Here is an 18,845-nt window from a genome sequence, read left to right on the forward strand (position 1 = left end):
GTTGAAGCTTGGGTCGTCTACTGTCGTTCATACTCGAGCCGTGCCGCCCTATATGGCTTGGCATGACTCTCGCCTATGTATAAGATTACATCTCTTTTTCTTTGCTCTCTTCTAAAAATACTTGAGCCCACGGTTATTTCGAGAGAATTGTGTACATGTTTTCTTATAACGAGAATCCCGTATCATTTCGGCTCTTTTTCAACGGCAACGCCGCTATCGGCGCTATCTTCTCGTATTGTCACAACAAAACGTTCCTACCCCAATCGATCCTGCCCCTTTTTCAACTTGGACCAGTACCGAATGGTAGGTACTGGTACTTGGACAGTTGGAGCGTGTCCTGGAGAAGGTGCGAGAAAAGAAAAAGGTAGCCGAACGGGTCCTTCTTCAGACCAGCACTGAACACTGGACTTGAGCCCAAACGGCTGTTCAGATTTGTATGAATCAACAATGACTAGAGCCGTAAGAATGTTTGGATGGCCAGCTGGATTTGCAAAGGCCGAGTCATGCATTTTTGTTGACTAAGTATAGCAATCGCGAGAACAGCACACCTTTTCGATCATTATTATTTTTAATCCGGAAGGCTAAGTGGTTGGAATCGGGAGGAATTCCTGTTTGAGGTGATCGATGGCGGTTTCGATTAGTCATTGGAGGTGGAGGTGGCTGAAAATCTGAGACCAAAGCGATCTGGAGGCTGTCGAGGTTGAAGGAAAGCGTCTCGACGCTAGGATTTAGAGTGGGGGCTGATACGGCGCTTGGCGGGGGCATCGTCATGCTCTGGTTTAGATTCGGGGTACACATTACGCTCCTTTAGTCAGTGCTTTGGAGGCCACGAAGCAACCTCTAAGATAGACGAACGATCGACGACGCGTTTGTGCGACGGGACGACCCAAGTATACACGCGACAACGCGAACTGTGGTGGTGGAGTGAAGTGCTGAGCTGTTGATCGGCTTCTGCACCCCTTTCAAGAAGTAAGTTGAGTGGTTCCGGCCACGTCCTGTGAGCGCGAGTGTATTGCGATCAGTGTTTGTGCTCCAGGATACGCTCCAAGGGAATACGCGCTCGGTTTGATCTCAATTATCTGCGGAGTGACCATTTCTGGGCTAGAACCAGGGTCCACCTAGATTCGTTAGTTTGTAGTATTTAGTCCAACGCTATTGGCAAACGTCGCAACTACTATTATTATTATTTAGATCAAATCTGGTCAGACCAAGCAGCTAATACCATTGCTTCGGGTTCTAGGGCCGGGTTAATGTCCTCGTTTTCGGGATAATAAAAATACATAAAGCATGGGAGTGGCGGAAGATTTCGCTCCCAGCTTCACCCAAAAACCGCAATTAAGACAAGAAGATGACGGAAATAAGCTGATTTTCGAATGCCAGTTATTGTCAAACCCAAAACCTGACATCCAATGGTTCCGGAGTGACACGCTCCTGTCGGAAGATAGCCGGACCAATATCAAAGTACAGTCGATAGGTGCCAACAAGTTTCTTGTGGTTCTTGAGCTTGACGATGTCATCGAAACGGACGCCGGCCTTTACAAGGTCAAAGCGAAGAACAAAATGGGCGAAGTTGCGGCTTCCATCAATCTCAACTTCAGTCGTAAGTGACTTTTGGAGAGATCGAAGCGACCAAATAATAGCGTCGGCTCAAAAATGAAGCTATTGCTTGGTCGACAAATTTGCCGCACCTGTCCCCATCAAAATGATACCTAATTGATTTGTTCTTTTCAGCTATGGACGAACCGAAAGAAAAGTAAGTATCCCCGAGTAGAGTCGGATCGGTTTGGTCATGCAGAAAGACGATTCTGCCTACGCGTGAAATAACGAACTTTTGCCAAAATTTGGCCTCCACAATTACTCACCTCTCTTGGACACGTAACGTTTACGTCACGGGTCATGTTTCGATTTTAACTTACCACAACATTTTCGATAGTTAAATTTAACTCCGCAATTTTAAATAAAAACTTGACGAATTTGCGCAGACAAATCGACGGACTTGCACCGACGTTCGCGAAGAAACCGAGCATTCGACAAGAGGAAGATGGTAAAAGGCTTCTTTTCGAATGTCGAATCCAAGCGGATCCACGCCCCACCGTCAGCTGGTTCCATAACGCCAACCCTGTACATGAAACGCCACGTCACAAGGTACATTCTTACCCTACTCCGCAAACCCTGACACGGTTCCCATGCATTTTTACGTTCAAATAACTATTTTCATAGACAATTTATACGCTTACATCTTGGCAACATGTGCGCTCTATTTTTGAATGCACCGTATCTATATGTGACACCTGCTGTTTTTCTCTTTGCAACGATTCACAGGAACTGTTCGAATGTTGTTGTAGACTACCACTAGAAAATTTTTTGGGCAGTGGTCGTGACACAACGTCGCATCTGCTTCTCCCGAGGGACAAAACGTATTTTGGAAAAAAATCCACTTTGGGATGTTCCTCTTGTGTAACAAACCGCAACACTATCGCTTCTATTTTGTCGTACCTACTGTATACTAACAAGACATTTCGATTGTTGGACGAAAATAAACAAATAAAAAGAGAAAAATAGAGATGTGTGACTAACGTAAACAAAAATATCGCGGTGATTAGTAAGATCGATTGGTTGCGTTTCAGTTGAGGATAGACAAAGATGGACACTCGTACTTTGCAACCCTTGAAATAAAAAATGTCACTGTTGAGGATGCTGGCAAATACAAGGTGACTGCAAAGAATGAGTTGGGCGAGAGCAACGCGACGATCAGTCTCAACTTTGATAGTAAGTTCTGTTGATTTTTGTTGCTTGTCTCGTTGTTGTTGCAAAAAAGCTTATTGATATGGGCGTTCTTAGAAATCTAGAAGATTGATTTAACCGAGAGCTTTCGACTGAGCTTGTTGATCGCGCAGCGTCCTCTTTTACAGCTTCTTTGCAATTTTTTTAAATAAACTTAGCTGGCCAAGAAGATTAGGTACAAGTTACACGTCAAGTCTTTACAGCGACTCTTTCTTACACATATCACGTGTAAACACCGTCACATACACTACCACTGTTTATTAATACTCATTGTAAATACTCCCATTGTTAAGAAGCCAGTATTGGGGCCAAGTAAGTCAGCACTCGTGCACAGTACAATGGACTAACCGAAGCTTAATCTCAGCTCAGCTTTTAATTTGCAGTTTCTTAACATATCCAATTCTAATCAGTGTACATTGCAATTGACGAGGAATTTTTGTGTGATTTATTACCTAAAAAGCTTAGAATAGAAATCAGGCTAGCTCTTTCCCCCCAAGCCACTTGTCTGCTGGATAGTACGCCGGTGGCAGGATGATTTTATTTTAGATTTTAGCCCCCCCTGTGAGGTTCTTCTTCGACACTGTTAATTTTAACCATTTTTGATCGTATCAAAGGCCATGTTCTTGCAAATGTGACACTTGTATTTCAGAGTCGTACCACACTGTCTCATTTTAACACTGTTAGACGTAACTATTAAAAGCTGAGCTTTTTCGGTGATCATTGTAAGTTGCGCGAGTGTTGCTGGCTGTCCTTGTGTCATGATAGCCAGTTTAGAAGAGTTTATGCACTAGGCGATGAGGCTCCCGTGCCAGACAATGGCATCAAACCGACGTTCACAGAGCGACCTGTCATCCGACAGAGTGACGACGGTACCAAGATCACCTTCGAATGCAGATGCGTCGGCGACCCCAAACCTGTACTCCAGTGGTACGTATGACGCCGATCGGTAAAGCAAAATGTAAAAGAATCAATCATGTAGGTTCCACGGCAGAGAAGAGATCGAAGCGAACACCCGGTACCTAATTTCCATGGTAGAGGACCAAAAACTTTATTTTATAGCGCGACTAGAGATCGTCAACGTTAAAAACACGGACAAAGGGGAGTACCGTGCCATCGCGAAAAACATATACGGCCAGGGAGTTGCCACCATCAACCTCAATTTTGAGGGGGCAGCCAAGCCCAAGTAAGAGGCACCATCCCCATCTCTGCTCGTCTTGGTACCATAAAAACGGTTCATTTCGCAGAATTCCAGACGGAAAACCGCCCCGTTTCCCCAAGAAGCCGACCATAAGACAAGATGGCGACGTCCTGGTCATGGAGTGTCTCCTAGAGGCCAACCCCGATCCAGATATTACATGGTATCAAGGCGACAAAAGCATTGCAGATAGTTCGAGAGTACGCATGCTTCGGAAAACTACGGGCAAAGACACATATCTGCTTACTTTAGAAATATCAAACCCGACACGCGAAGACGGGGGGAACTATAGATGTAACGCTTTCAATGTTTACGGTGAAAGCAATGCAAACATAGCGCTAAACTTCCAAGGTATGCCGCGTAGGCAAGCAGAGTCTTCCCTCTATGTCTGTGAATTGTCGACGTTTCGATGTTATTCATCCTCCTCAAATCTGTTTCAGCCAATACCAGATCAATACGACCAATACAATAACTTTTGCATGAGCATGGCCTTAAACCGAAAGCCTGTCTCTAGCACCTCGTAACTTCTTATGTTTCCAGGTGGAGACAATGCCGCTGGTTTTGCACCTTCCTTCATCGAAAAACCCAAAATTATTCCAAATGAAAGCGGAACACTTATAACCATGAAATGTAAATGTAAAGCCAAACCTAAACCTGACGTGACATGGTTCCGTGGAACCACCGTCGTTAAAGAATCATCTAAGATCAAAATTAAAGTTCTTGACGTAGAAGAAGACATTTACGAACTCTCCCTCGAAATCAAGGTACACTCTAAACAAACTCCCTTCCAAAATGACTAATCGATTCGTTAAAGGATCCCTCCGGACCCGACGGCGGTACTTACAGATGCCACGTCAAGAACGAATTCGGAGAGAGCAACGCGAATCTCAATCTGAACATCGAGGCCGAACCCGAACCGGAAGGAGACGGCCCGACATTCGTCGAGAAACCGAGAATAACATCACACCAAGGTGGAAAACTTGTCATAATGGAATGCAAAGTTCGTGCCAATCCAAAACCGACTATCGTGTGGTACCGTGAAGGTAAACAAGTAACAGAGTCTTCCAAAATTAAAATTAGCTTCGAAAAAGTTGAGGAAGATGTTTATTACATTAAACTTGAACTGAAAGATCCCGGAACCGAAGATTCCGGTCTCTACAAATGTAACATCAAAAATACTCTAGGTGAACTTAATGCCAACTTAACTCTCAATATCGAAATTATCCCGGTCATAAAAGAGAAACCGAAAGTCATTAAAATCATTAAAAAGAGAACTGTCGTGGTCGAATGTAAGGTACTCAGTAAGTTTACACCTGACTGTACTTGGTTCAAGGAAACCAGTGCAGTCAGAGAAGATTCAAGGCACAAGGTTCTGGTAGAACAAGTCAAAGACGTGAGTTGATACGGTGTTACGAAACATTTTCGTTAAAACTGAACGTTACAGGGTGAATTCGCGATCAAATTGGAAATTTCTGAAGTCAACAAAACAGATAAAGGTTTGTATAAATTAGTAGCAAAGAATGAAAAGGGCGAAGCCACTTCACAAACGGTCGAGGTAACGGAATTACCTCCCGAGGAAAAACCGAAAGGAGAAAAACCCAAACTTACCAAGCTCACGAATGTGGTAAGTATTGCTTGATCAAGCGAAATATTTTTTATTATCGACACTCTCGTTTTCTAGAATGTTGAAGAAGGAAAATCTGCTGATTTTATTTCTTCGTTGAAAGTTACGGACAAAACCGTCACCATCACTTGGTACAAAAACACAACAGTGATTCGGGAATCTTCTGATGTGAAGATCACGTTCGACGGCTCCACTGCTCATCTCAGTATTTCAAAATGCAAAGTTTCACACTCTGCCACGTACAAAATCGTGGCTAAGAATGAATTCGGAGAAGATGAAGCTTCAGCCGTCTTAACCGTCACAGAGAAGAAGGTTGAGGAAAAGGTAAGCGTCACTTCTGCGAAACCAAACAAACACTCTCTACACCAACACTAATCATTACAATTATAAAGAAACGTAAAGAAGAAGAAGAAGTTGTGGAAAGCAGTAGCGGGGAAGAAATTGAAGAGGAAGAAGAAGATGAAGAAGTTGAGGTACACACGACACTTAAATACAATTTTTGACAAATTTTTACTTTTTCGAATTTTCAACAGGAGACTCACACTAAACAAATAACACAGAAAGATGAAATAAAACCAAAGGTAAACGACACTTTCAAAACCACAGCACACTACAATTTTTTTCCGTGAATAAATATTATGCGATTCTAACATGTTTTTTTTTTGTAGAAAGAGGAAGAGAAAGAAGAAAAGAAGGAGGAAAAGAAGGTTGAAAAGAAAGAAGAGAAGAAAGTTGAAAAGAAAGAAGAAAAGAAAGCCGAAAAGAAAGAAGAGAAAAAAGTCGAGAAAAAGGAGGAGGCTAAAAAGGTAGAGAAGGTAACACTTTATCAATTTTATACATATTTTGATTGTTTCCTTTCATTGTTTTAACTATTGTTGTGATTTTAACTAGGATGAAGCTAAGAAAGTTAATGACGTTGGTAAAAATGCCGTCAGCGAAAAAATTGAGGTAAGTGTACAGATTTAAAATTGTTTCGGTTGTTTCATGTGATGTCCCATTATTTAGGAATCTAAGTTGGCAGCCAAAAAGACTGAAAGGAAAGCATCAGTCCAAAAGGTAATGTTTTTGGAAAATATTGTTGTACCTACGTGTTTAATATGTGTCGGTGTCTGTCTAGATTGAAGAAACCAAAACTGAATCTCGTAGGAGTTCAATTGTTGAAACTAGGCAACAGGTATTTTACATTTCGATCGTGTCGTGTTCTTTGTTATTTATGTCGAAATTTGTAGATTGTGCAAGATGGTGAGAAGGTCTCTAGCCGTAGATCTTCCGTAACACAGGTAGATTGATAAATGTTCGAACTGTCTTCTTAGTAAATTTCTGGTTGTTTTTCTTTCTCAGAGCGAAGAAGAAACTAAAACAGAAACTAGAAAGTCTTCTTTTGCAGAGGATAAAAAGAAAAAGGTATATGGCTATTATATTACGGCTTTTTGCTATCGTAGTTTCGCAGCTTCGCTTTCTTCTCTCGTTCTTTTCCTGATTTTAATATTATGTGTTGTTAGGTCCAGACCAAGAAATTGGAATCGACAGCTGAAGCGGTAAGTTCATTACCTAAATAAATAAAAAAAAATCAATCCTCTGTTATGTAAAGTGTACCTGTGATTAATGAAATTCTTTATACGAACAGTTGACACCAACAAACGATCTCGAAGAAAAATCCTTTGACACTAAAAAAACAGAATCCAAACTGGCACCCGCGAAAGAACCTGAAAAGAAAGTCGACACCAAAACAAAAACAGAACCACCAAAAACCGAACCTGAAAAGAAACCCGACCTTAAAAAGCCGGAACCTCAAACTAAACCCGACCTTAAAAAACCAGAACCGCCAAAACCGGAGCCCGAAAAGAGACCTGAACTCAAAACAAGAGCAGATCTCGAGAAAAAGGTAACGGACGCTAAAAAACCAGAACCAAAAGTCTCCGAACCAGAAAAACCCAAAAAACCTATTGATAAAAAACCCGTGCTTAAAACACCCGAAATTATTGTCCCCGAAGACGCCGAACGCCCACCTGCCAAGGTAGACATTGACTTTACCTTTAATCACATTATTAAACGTCTTCGCAAGGTCTTTAAACTAACCATTCTGTGTCTAACTTTAGCCCAAATATGATCCTTTGAAATTTGTCGAAGACAAGGACGCTGCAGAACGATCCGTCAAGGCACCACAATCACCCGTGGTAAATTACCTGATTGGTGACTTTGAACAAAATTTTGATTGGCAATTAAATGGTCAAAATATTTTATTCGATCCTCCACCGTTCTTTCATTTCTATCTCTCTTTCACCACTAAAATTATTTTGACCATACATTTTTTCCAAACAACACTACATTGCACAGCAAGTTTTGCATTTGCACACTGTACACTAACATGTAGTAGCTTCATTCGAAAATATGCCGAAACTTTCAAACATCATAAATTACAAGAACAAAATATATTTATTTACCTATACTTAAACCTGAGAAACTACACAAGTGCACTACAATTTGTCACGTGACACGTTAAACTGTCATCGATCATTTCTCACCTGTGACTTTATTGAAGGTTCCTAAATATGACCCAATGAAATTTGTCGAAGACAAAGAAGTGCAAGAAAGTCCACGTATTGACACTCCACCTAGACGATGGGTAATACTGCAAAATGACAAATTCAAGTCATTTGCACCACTACTGTGCACCGTCGCGAATCTGCACCATTTGCACTTGATGTTGTACTATGTGTAACAAATGTAACATCGTTGTTGGCAACAGGAAATTATTAAATACATTTAGTTTTTAAATTCAGACGCAAGGTGTTAGACCCAATAATTGAAAAAATGATTTTCGATTATGAGGTTTGACAAATTCACTAGGACACGACACGCTGCTTGCCACAATATTCGTACACAACTGCGCCACACATTTGTGAACGTGAATAATTTACAGAAATTTTTATTGAAGGTTCCTAAATACGATCCTATGAAATTTGTGGAGGAAGAGGAGGAAACTCCATCCGTTAAATCTCCGCAATCACCCGTGGTAATAATTGACAATGTCAATAGCTAAAACACAACAGAGCACTGTCAAGAATTCGGGTCACATGCACATGACACTAAACAACAAAAACGATTGCTTTACTAGCACATAATAAAATACAACACTTGCAGTTGTAAAGTGCACCGCAAAAATTTGCACAAGAATGTAAAAGGGACTGAGAACGCTACGACTGTGACTTTTTTATTTTATCAAACATGTCACACAGAAACATGTTCAGATAAAGAATTATAAAATAAGAGAGTTGCAGATGCGGCACTTAAAGCACTACAGATTGCACTTTTTGTCGAAATATGCGTCGAAACTTTCACTTACCTAAGCCTTTATTGAAGGTTCCTAAATACGATCCTATGCGATTCGTTGAAGAAGAGGAAAGACCTCCTTCGAAACCTGTGGTAATAATAAATGGCATTATGGAGTAGTCTTGTAACTGCCAAAATAATGGTCAAAATAATTTCTTATCGTGGATTTAAATCTGAAACAGACGCAACTGAAATTATTTTGATCATCATTATTAAAACCACAACAGCACTGCAAAAATATTTGCACTGACGTACAAACTTTGTATCGAATGGATGACAAAATCTGCGCACCTCACATGACCACAAATCAATCAATCAAGATGCACCATTAACAATATTTAAAACAAATTGCATTTTACAAGGTGTAGTATTTGATCTGAAGTGCACCTTTACATGCCACTAAATATTTTTCAACATTTAACGAATCCGGGAAAATATTTTAGACTCGACTGAACAACAATCGATTGTAGAACATAATCCAATTTTATCATCCACTCGGTATTTTTGCACGTAACTGCCGTCTCTCACTTTTGGCTTTTGGTAGGAACACAAACAATTGTCTTATTACCACCTTTATTCAAGGTACGAAAATATGATCCGATGAAATTCGTTGCGGATGATGAGAAGACTACAACTCCGGAAGTTTCTCGAAGGCCTTCGGTAATGATAACTGGCGTAGATTATTGGTTGATCAATAGACCATGGTCAAAATATTTATCTGCGGTTTAGTGAAGCCAAATGGTTGAAATTAAAAATAAAACCAAATGTAATTTCGACACTCAAAAATTATTTTGACCATATATTTACATTACTAGCCGCACTGCAAAATTTTTGCACAACTGCACGAATTTATATGCTGTTGTATTTTAAATGAAAATAAAAAATAATTAACAGCTAGAGATTAAAAATATTTTTGATTTTAGCTAGAAATATTGATTTTTTTATTAGGTACTTGAAAATTATTTTGACAAATATTTAGACGGCATTGCACTGTGCACTTAGCTACATTTGCACTGTGCACTTAGCTACCTTTGCACGTTACACTCATTACCATACTTAAACTAATTTCTGTTTCTGTTCTTACTGTATCAATTATTAAAGGTCCCTAGATACGACCCTATGAAATTTGTCGAAGACAAGGAAGTCAGAGTTATTCCAACAATCAACGTTCCTGAATTGATCGTGGTAAAATATTCATTGACAATGAAGCAAAATGTTGACTGGCATGTCAATGGTCAAAATATTTCTCTTATTCTTAAGAACTCTCCGATTCGCTCTTTCTACTGAAATGATTTTGATCATACATTTACATAAGTCACACTCGCACGCAAATTTATTTGCACAATATTCGCACACTTGAATATTAACCCACCCCATCCTTATTCTATTCCAGTTCGTTGTTCAGTCATTTTATATTTTTTTGTTCTAATATATTCTGTTTTATGTTCCATGTTTGTCCGTTGTTCAAAAACAGAATGAGGCAAAGGCGAACGAGAAAGTCCAGTTGAAGGTGAGTTTTTAATAATTTAGTTAAGTCATATCTCGCGTTATTCAAATAAAAACGGGAACGGAGTTAAAAATATATAATTTATGTAGCAAACTGATGAGAAAGTTAAGAGGCGCATTCCTCCTAAAACTGAGGTCAAAACAGATAGTTTTTTGAACATAAAGTTGAAACCTACATCGAAAGAAGCCAAAGAAGCAGAAAAAGCAAGTTTAGAAGTTGAGTTGAAGGTAAAACAGGAAGTCAGTTACGGTTGGTCGCTATTCGTAAACTGTTCTCTTACTCTCTTCTTCTTTCTCATGTGTCTAAAATCATGCGGTTCCATGTTCTTCGCTGTATAAAATACGCTTTCTATACTCTTTCCTTGATATCTACACATAACTTTCTTCGAATCTATTGTACATAAACTTTGTTTATTTATAAACAATCGGCTCTGGATATTGAGTTTGTGTGTTGATTCGTTAGAAAACCGGAGAGAAAGAGAAGGCAAAGACTGTCGTGAAGAAAGGTTCAAAAGCCAGCAAAGAAGACATCGAAGCGTGGCAAAATATTCCCGACTATGAGAGGCCCGTTTTGGAGAAATACGAGCCTAATGCACCCCCAGATTATGCCGGTAGAGAAAAGACGAAGCTCACTAAGGTGAGATTTGAAAAAGCTTTCGCAAATATAAAACGCCTTGGACTTATAAATGGAAAAGCAGCTCTAATTATGAGTCGGTAGTGCTAAATATGAAGCAGCAGGAATGTAGGGATACTAATTAACGACACCCTACATATTCTTGGCAATCACTTGATTCATCTGTTGATGCAAAATAAAAACATTTATAACTGCATCTTATAAAAGAAGCTTCAGTGTGCTCCTGGCTCGCTTTCACGTTCATTTTTTTTTGATAATGCGTCGCTTCAGCAGTCAGTCTATAAATCGTCAGTCGCTTCAGACCTATCGTTTGTGCAGGACAAACCGAGTCTTCCACAAATCAAAACTCCAGAAGCACCAAAGATCGCTGTCGTCAAAGAGAAGACACCAGAGCCTAGAAAACAATCGTTGGAACCGAGCGGGCCCTCGAGCCGCCGTGGCTCTCTGATTCCCCCGGAGGCTATGGGCCGTAGGGCCAGTCTCATCATCTCAGACGAGGTATACTTTCTTGCATTGATTCCTTATTTGCCATTTTTAGCTCCCGGAATCGGCAAAGGGTGTGGTAGTGTTTGTTCCCTTGTAAATGTGTTGATTTTTTTTCTCATAGGAACATAGGAAACTTCGACCCGGAGAGGTGGTGGAAGAGAAAAAGGTAACCCTTCTTTCAATGAATGCATCGTACGCCTGCCTCATCTAATCTACAGTCAAATGGAAATGCAGATTTGATTGTACGCTTGAATCTCTCGCCGATTCTGTTTCACATTTTCTTCTAGTGTAGTATTAGAGGGTAGAAACGGAAAAGGTGGAACAGAATTGGCGGCACACTTGGCGACAATACCGCACCACACTAATTGGTTTTGTTGCTATTGGATGTTAATACTATCAGTTGATCGAAATTTTTGGTTGTTGGTATGTCCAAGCGCATGTTGTACTATCACACATGCAAAGCAGTGTACAGCTCACCAGCAGATGACCATTATGCAGCAGATCTTCGAGTATGTGCCCAAATATTATATGTGCAATCAATGTTATCGATAAAATAGTTAAACAGTTGCGTTATGCCTGCAGGGAGGAAAATTGCGTCCCGGTGAAGTACTCGATGCTAAGGTGAGGTTTGTGTTAGAAAACACAAAACTGACCTTGGGTTTGGCACAAGAAAACGGTGTCAAACAGACTTTAACCCTGATTTTTACACTTAATTCTTAATATTGCTTGTTTCCATTTTATTTAGTTTCTTTTTTTATTTAAAGCCTAAAAGCAAACGACCGGGAGAATTGCAAGCCCCGAACGAAAAACAGGTTAGCGCGAAGACAGTAGTTAGATCAGTCCGAATAAATTTATGTTTGTGTCTAACGAATTTTAGATCCAACGAATAGATAGAATAGATCACCTTACGTGTCGGAATTTTCAAAACGTATACTGTAAATAATTATCTGTTTAGAATAGAGAAGTGTCTAATCTTCTTGTAAGAAAACACCCACCATTCGTATTTAAAACAAAATCCAGACCTTTTTTCGTTTTCTCTAATTTTGTTTTTATTTTTTTTATCATTTGTTTTCATGGAGACTAGCTAAAGCGAAGTTGCTCTAGTTACAACAATACTTAGTCTCTAACTTTTTTACAAAATGTGGCTAATGATGTGTTTTTTTTTTTAATAATTCAATAAAATGTGGCCTAGTAGAACAAGATATAGAGCGTTTCTATGTATAATTTAGTGTACATACTCGCTATTTAATAAATGCTGTGCTAAAATTAACGCTACAAACTAAGCTTTACTTGTAAAATACAAACAAACAAAAAAAAACAACATAAGACATCGCCTTTTACGAAGGGTGGATTATGACTATTATTAATATTATGTAGCGCCGCCGACCAAGTTCTGACGTCCGCCGACCTAGTGTTGCCGACATGGAGGACCTAATTAACAAGGCGTCGACTGCGCTTAAACCAATGGGACCAGCAGGACCACCCAGTATTGTGGACGTACAAGAGAGTTACTCTGCAGTTGAAGGTTCATAAAAATCATTTTTGAAACTTTCCATTTAAAAGAAAAATTTCCAGATCAAATCGCGTACCTCTTTGTACAAGTCGAAGGCGACCCTCCACCGACATTCAAATTTTACAAGGGCATGACGGAAATTATCGAAGGAGGTAGATTCAAATTCCTCACGGAAGGAGATTCGAACACGATCACCCTTTGCATTCGCAAAGTCAAACCTAACGATGAAGGTCAATACAGAATTGTCGTGTCTAACATACACGGTGAAGACTCCGCTGACATGCAGCTATACGTTTCCGGTAATCTTGTAATTATTTTTTTTTGATAGGATAATTGAAGGGTGTTGTTTTTGTCAGATTCGAGCGGTATGGACTTCCGTGCCATGTTGAAAAAGAGAAAGTATGCCAAATGGGGAGACAATAAGGAGGATCCCGATTGGGGCGAGCTTAAAGAGACCGAAAAGCCGCTGCCTGCGCTCAAGAAAGTCGAAAAGGTCAGGTTAAATATTGATTTGTTTGGACGTGAGAGTTTTAATCCGACATTTTTGTACACTCCTCATTTTTATGGTTTTGGCATATTGAGAAATTTTTCAAATTTCGCGTCCTGAATTTTTAACGTTTATAGCCCCAAGGTGAAAAAATAACTGGATGGTTTCAAGAAGGTGGAATTGTTACTGTTTATCTCGATGGGACATTAATTGCGGAAGTTCCTGCTGATAAAATTGGAAGTGACAATTGGAGTTGGTTAAAGGTTGGGCTAGTTTTCCCTCACACATCCGGGACGTACCCACAACCACAAACCACCACCCCCACCTCAGATTATCCTCTTATCTACAATACTGGATTTATGAAATTTTGTGGTCGAAATAGATCCAGTTTTGTTTCTAGATTTTAAGATAACAATCCCAACATCGCCCCCACCACCATCGATTCAAGAAAAGAAAACCTTTAGCCAAAACTGATTTACAGACGAAGTGTTATAAAGATGTGTCTCCATATGAATCGTTTTTAGGGCTATATTTTTTTTTTCAGTTTTGGCCAGCCAGAGGAGTAGTTTATCTGATTGTGTATCGTCCTGTTTTTGTCCTTGTGGTTGTTTGTGTTTAGTCGAGTGAGTAAATGAGCTTCTTCATTATTTTTGCCATCTGCTTCCTCTGTTTACTAAGCTTTAACTCTCTATCTGTCATTTTCACAGAGCGCAATCTCGAACTGCAATACACTTCGGTTTTCTTTGGCAGGATCTATACCCGATTGGCCTCAGCTCAAGAAAAGAGAGGTTCTATTAGCATGTCTAAAGAATTCTTTTTTCTAGATGTGATATCGTTATCTCTCTATCTTATTGTATTTGGCAGGCTTTGCTTCCTTGGAGACGCATCTCTATAGCTTGCAAAACTCTCAGTAGTTTAGAATTTCTATCCTCTCTTCTTTCTCTACTCTGTCATCCTTGACTAACAATTAATTTTATTGTAGTGATTAATACGTGATTACATACGACTGTAGATTACTAAATTTTATTATCTTCAATATCTATTCTTACTCTTTCTCTTTCTTATTTCAAATAACTAGTAGGATACTTGATGTGCTGTAGATATGCTTGATGGCTCAGGTTATACTGCTTTTTAGGAACTTTTTCTAATTCAGCGGCGACCGTCGCTAGTAGAAATTGTAGACGATTGGCCGAAACTAGTGGTTCGTGAAAAAATAAAGGTTGGCATTCAAATTAGTTTGAAGTTTATTTCGTTTTCTGCCAAACAAATAATTCACACGCTTTGAGAAAAAATTTTAAAAAGAAATGTGAGCAATTACGACTAAAACACCGCTCTACACTGTCGCTTACCTTACTAAAAATCTGTGCGCCGCTTGGTTAATTTTTTTTTCCACCTTCAATAATCTCTTCTATTTGCATTATGCATGTTTTTTTTGTGCGAATGAGAGAGTGAATGATTGTCTCCGAACTTGTAGGTGTAGGCTGAAACTGAAAGTTTTTCTTTATAGAACCCTGTTTCCTCCAGAAGGCCTTCTTTGGCTGAATTAATACCAGACTGGCCCATTTTACATCACTTTGAGAAAAAGGAGGTTGGATGACAGAAACGTCTCTCTATTTGATGTTTTTTTTTTCTTAAATGTATTGCACGTTGTGTTCCACACCACACACCATCCCTTAGACATCCTTTAGAAATTAACCTTCTGCCTGAACCTAATACTCCAAGATGGATGTTGTTTGCATCGTGGGATAATCTTTTATTCTAGTTTTCTGTACATATTATAGATTTTGAGAAATTTTTCTCGACATTTTTTCCTTTTTATATTTTTGTTTTTGTTTTTACAGCGCACTTTTTGAGAGGCGACTTCAATTTTTGAAAGCAGTCTCAACGTGTAAAATATTTTTCTCGATGTGTTCCTTGCACAATTCTTTCAACAAATGCTTATCGAATTTATTTCTTTTTTTATAGAAACAAGAATCGTTTTTGAAACCTCTGGTTGACAAGTACGCCAAAGAAGGAAAAGATAAGAAAGTCGTATTCGAAGCTGGCTTTTCTAAACCTAACTGCAAACCTAAATGGTTATTTAGAAAAGATGTAAGTTTGATCGATCACTTCGAAAGTTGTCTCACTAATTCGACCAATCACAGGAACTATTCCAAGGCGCTAAGTATAAATTCAAGAGCGAAAATGAAATTTACTATTTGATCATCATGAATCCTAAAGTTGAGGATAGCGGTAAATACAGCATCGAAATCGGAGGAGTTTCTTGTACTGCCTTCCTCAACGTTGACGAACCCGATCCTTCGTACACCTTCACAAGACCGCTCAAGAAGAAATATGAGGGTTTCACAAAACACGAAGTTCAACTTGAGTGTGCAGTCAGCAATAGCTTAGCAATTGTTGGATGGTACAAAGGAACTACCAAACTCGAAGATGGTGATAAATACGGCATCTCCAAAGATATTAACGGAGTTTGTCGCTTGACCATCAAATACGCCGACTTCGTCGACGCCGGAGAGTATGCTTGCAAACTAGAAAAGCAAACTGAGAAAACTGTCACAAATTTGAACATAATCGAATATCCTTACAAGTTCGTGAAAGTGCTCAAACATCAACAACACGTCGAAAAGGAGAACATCACATTTATTTGCGAACTTGACGATGCCGGCGGTGACGTGAAATGGTTCAAAGGCGAACAAGAAATCAAACCGGACAAGAGAGTCAACATCATTAAAGATGGACGCAAATGCAAATTGGTCATCAAAGATGCCAAAGTTACAGATGCTGGAATGTTCTCGTGTGTTACTAACGCAGATAAAACTGAAGCCGAACTGGTGGTCAACTACTTGAATCGCTTCAACAAGAAATTGAAAGATACTGAAGCTGTTGAACGCGAAAAATTGGTATTAGATATTGAACTGCAAGACCAAACGGCTCCCGCTGTTTGGACTTTCAACGGAAAACCTATAGAACCTTCTGACAGAATCGAAATCAAAAATCTTGGTGGAGGTAAACATCAACTCATCTTCAATCACCTAGAAATGGAAGATGACGGTGAAATTATGTGTGAATCTGGCAAGATGACATCTTCTATGAAGCTTAGTGTGAAGAAAGGTGAAAGTAAGCCAATAATTGACTTCCCTAGTGCATTCGAAGCTCCTGCAAGCAGACCGATCACACTTCAAGTACCGTACAAAGGTAATCTCTTCGTGAGAGGGTTGCTATTACAAAGTAATGCCTCCGTTTACAGTTTCTGGAACTAGACAAACACCGGTCGAGGCCAAATTAGTGAAAGACGGTAAAGTTCTTCCGCTTAAAGAGGTTGAAGTTATAGTACGCGAAGAAGAAGTTACTTTCAAAATTAAAAAACCGTCAAGAGAGTTGTCAGGAATGTACCAGATTAAACTTTCTAACGCTCAAGGCGAAGATGTTAAAGACGTCAATCTGACAATGCAAGACGTACCTTCGGCTCCTTTGGATGTCAATGTGACTGATGTGTTTCAAACGTCATGTCAAGTGTCCTGGAAAGGGAGTAAAGATGATGGTGGTTCTCCTCTTCTGCACTACGTTGTGGAGAGACAAGATATTAGTTTGAAGGCTGGTTGGGAAAACGTCGGTGAAGTATCACCCAAAGACAAAACGACTTACAAAGTCGAAGGACTCATACCTAAGAAAGAGTACAGATTCCGTATTCGCGCTGTGAACAAGCTTGGCACCAGCGAACCTGCACTATTCGCCAAACCAGTACTTGCAAAAGATCCTTGGGGTAACATAAAATTAACTTTTCTAATATATTTTTTGCTTCTCTAGGTTTTTCATGTGTTTTACTTGCTTATTTTATATTAATTAATTAATTCACAGTGTTGATAAAGTGCTGAAACAGATTTTTACACACTGATTTTTGTTTTTACACAAATTATGAATAGGCTTATAAGAGGAAGAATTTAATTAATTTCGAAACGTCAGCACATAATTTTTGAAACGTCCAAACGTCGACAATTTCGACAATTCATCAATTATTTTTCAGGACCCGGACAATTAAATCTTACGGTAGCTAATATCAAGTTATTCCGTTACAGATGAACCAAGCAAACCTAAAGATGTTGAAGTTGTTGACTGGGATAAAGATCACGCTGATCTTAAATGGAACAAACCTGACAATGATGGTGGCGCACCTATTACTGGTTACGTCATTGAATTCAAGGAGAAATTTGGAAAAGAATGGTCCAAAGGCATCGAAGTGCCTGGAGATCAACTTTCTGGAACCGTTCCAGGATTAAAAGAAAACAGTCAATACGAATTCAGAGTGAGGGCCATCAACAAAGCTGGCCCTGGAGAACCGAGCGACACCACAAAACCGATCATAGCTAAGTGCAGATTTGTTAAGCCGTTTATTATTGGAAACGATCTGAATCCTATTATCATCAAAAAGGGACAAACTGTCAAATACGATATTAAATATGGTGGAGAGCCAGAACCAGAAGTCAAATGGATGTTAGATACTAAAGAGATTAAGCAAGACGTCGAAGAAAGGATAACTCTAGATAAATACGAAAGAAACACTGTAATAACAGTACGCAGATGTACCAGACTTGACAGCGGCAAATATCGACTCGTCCTCACAAACACTTCCGGAACTGTTGAAGGATCAGCTGAAGTTATTGTTCTGGACAAACCTACACCTCCAAAGGGTCCGCTTAAAATCGAAGAAGTTCGTGCGACTCACGTCAAAGTGGGTTGGCAAAAACCAGAAGATAGCGGTGGTACCGAACTTACCGGTTACGTTCTCGAGAAGATGGACATGGAAACCGGCAGGTGGATTCCAGCCGGAGAAGTGGGTCCAAACGACAACTCCTTCACCTTCAAAGGACTCACACCTAAAAAGAAGTACAAATTTAGAGTCAGAGCCAAGAACAAGGAAGGCGAATCAGAACCCCTTGAAACCTTCGACGCTATTGTCGCCAAAAATCCTTACGACGAACCAGGAGCGCCTGGAAAACCCGAAATTATTGATTACGACAACAAGAGTGCTAAACTCAAATGGGCCAAACCTGACAACGACGGTGGTCGTCCTATTAGTCATTACACCATCGAAATGAAAGACAAATTTTCACCCGACTGGACTGAAGTTGCCAAGACTGAAGACAGCAACCCCGAGGCGGTTGTAGAAAATCTGAAAGAAAACATGGTTTATCAGTTTAGAGTGCGCGCCCACAATAAAGCCGGACCTTCTGTACCTTCAGAGCCCACAGACAATCATCTTTGCAAACACAGAAATCGTGAGTA

At 39.7% G+C, this 18,845-nt stretch overlaps 1 protein-coding gene across 39 annotated transcripts in view; it reads left to right on the forward strand.

The window, feature by feature from the left end:
- The first annotated feature begins 787 nt into the window (after positions 1–787).
- Positions 788–18,845, forward strand: part of bt (projectin protein bent) — a 39,150-nt gene continuing 21,092 nt past the window's right edge. Inside the window, exons 1-41 of one of the 39 annotated variants that reach the window (XM_069060808.1) lie at positions 788–969; positions 1,241–1,600; positions 1,732–1,753; positions 1,983–2,145; positions 2,628–2,769; positions 3,576–3,711; positions 3,764–3,967; positions 4,029–4,330; positions 4,520–4,743; positions 4,794–5,372; positions 5,424–5,603; positions 5,661–5,927; positions 5,996–6,076; positions 6,137–6,184; positions 6,272–6,418; positions 6,495–6,551; positions 6,609–6,659; positions 6,721–6,777; positions 6,833–6,883; positions 6,945–7,007; positions 7,106–7,141; positions 7,231–7,620; positions 7,703–7,780; positions 8,146–8,229; positions 8,542–8,619; positions 8,967–9,029; positions 9,519–9,596; positions 10,038–10,121; positions 10,411–10,446; positions 10,533–10,670; positions 10,906–11,079; positions 11,395–11,574; positions 12,327–12,374; positions 12,940–13,087; positions 13,138–13,374; positions 13,432–13,568; positions 15,070–15,150; positions 15,528–15,653; positions 15,707–16,757; positions 16,810–17,325; positions 17,639–18,838. In XM_069060808.1, the coding sequence (XP_068916909.1) occupies positions 1,288–1,600; positions 1,732–1,753; positions 1,983–2,145; positions 2,628–2,769; positions 3,576–3,711; positions 3,764–3,967; positions 4,029–4,330; positions 4,520–4,743; positions 4,794–5,372; positions 5,424–5,603; positions 5,661–5,927; positions 5,996–6,076; positions 6,137–6,184; positions 6,272–6,418; positions 6,495–6,551; positions 6,609–6,659; positions 6,721–6,777; positions 6,833–6,883; positions 6,945–7,007; positions 7,106–7,141; positions 7,231–7,620; positions 7,703–7,780; positions 8,146–8,229; positions 8,542–8,619; positions 8,967–9,029; positions 9,519–9,596; positions 10,038–10,121; positions 10,411–10,446; positions 10,533–10,670; positions 10,906–11,079; positions 11,395–11,574; positions 12,327–12,374; positions 12,940–13,087; positions 13,138–13,374; positions 13,432–13,568; positions 15,070–15,150; positions 15,528–15,653; positions 15,707–16,757; positions 16,810–17,325; positions 17,639–18,838 (8,050 nt within the window). In that variant the 5' untranslated portion in view covers positions 788–969; positions 1,241–1,287. Of the gene's footprint in view, positions 970–1,240; positions 1,601–1,731; positions 1,754–1,982; positions 2,146–2,627; positions 2,770–3,575; positions 3,712–3,763; positions 3,968–4,028; positions 4,331–4,519; positions 4,744–4,793; positions 5,373–5,423; positions 5,604–5,660; positions 5,928–5,995; positions 6,077–6,136; positions 6,185–6,271; positions 6,419–6,494; positions 6,552–6,608; positions 6,660–6,720; positions 6,778–6,832; positions 6,884–6,944; positions 7,008–7,105; positions 7,142–7,230; positions 7,621–7,702; positions 7,781–8,145; positions 8,230–8,541; positions 8,620–8,966; positions 9,030–9,518; positions 9,597–10,037; positions 10,122–10,410; positions 10,447–10,532; positions 10,671–10,905; positions 11,080–11,394; positions 11,575–11,683; positions 11,729–12,144; positions 12,184–12,326; positions 12,375–12,939; positions 13,088–13,137; positions 13,375–13,431; positions 13,569–13,699; positions 13,826–14,697; positions 14,782–15,069; positions 15,151–15,527; positions 15,654–15,706; positions 16,758–16,809; positions 17,326–17,638; positions 18,839–18,845 lie in introns of those variants that run through there. The other 38 variants (XM_069060807.1, XM_069060812.1, XM_069060810.1 and 35 more) reach the window with 38 other exon arrangements.

Source organism: Tenebrio molitor, chromosome X (genome assembly GCF_963966145.1).
Source record: "Tenebrio molitor chromosome X, icTenMoli1.1, whole genome shotgun sequence".
Lineage (NCBI taxonomy): Eukaryota > Metazoa > Arthropoda > Insecta > Coleoptera > Tenebrionidae > Tenebrio > Tenebrio molitor.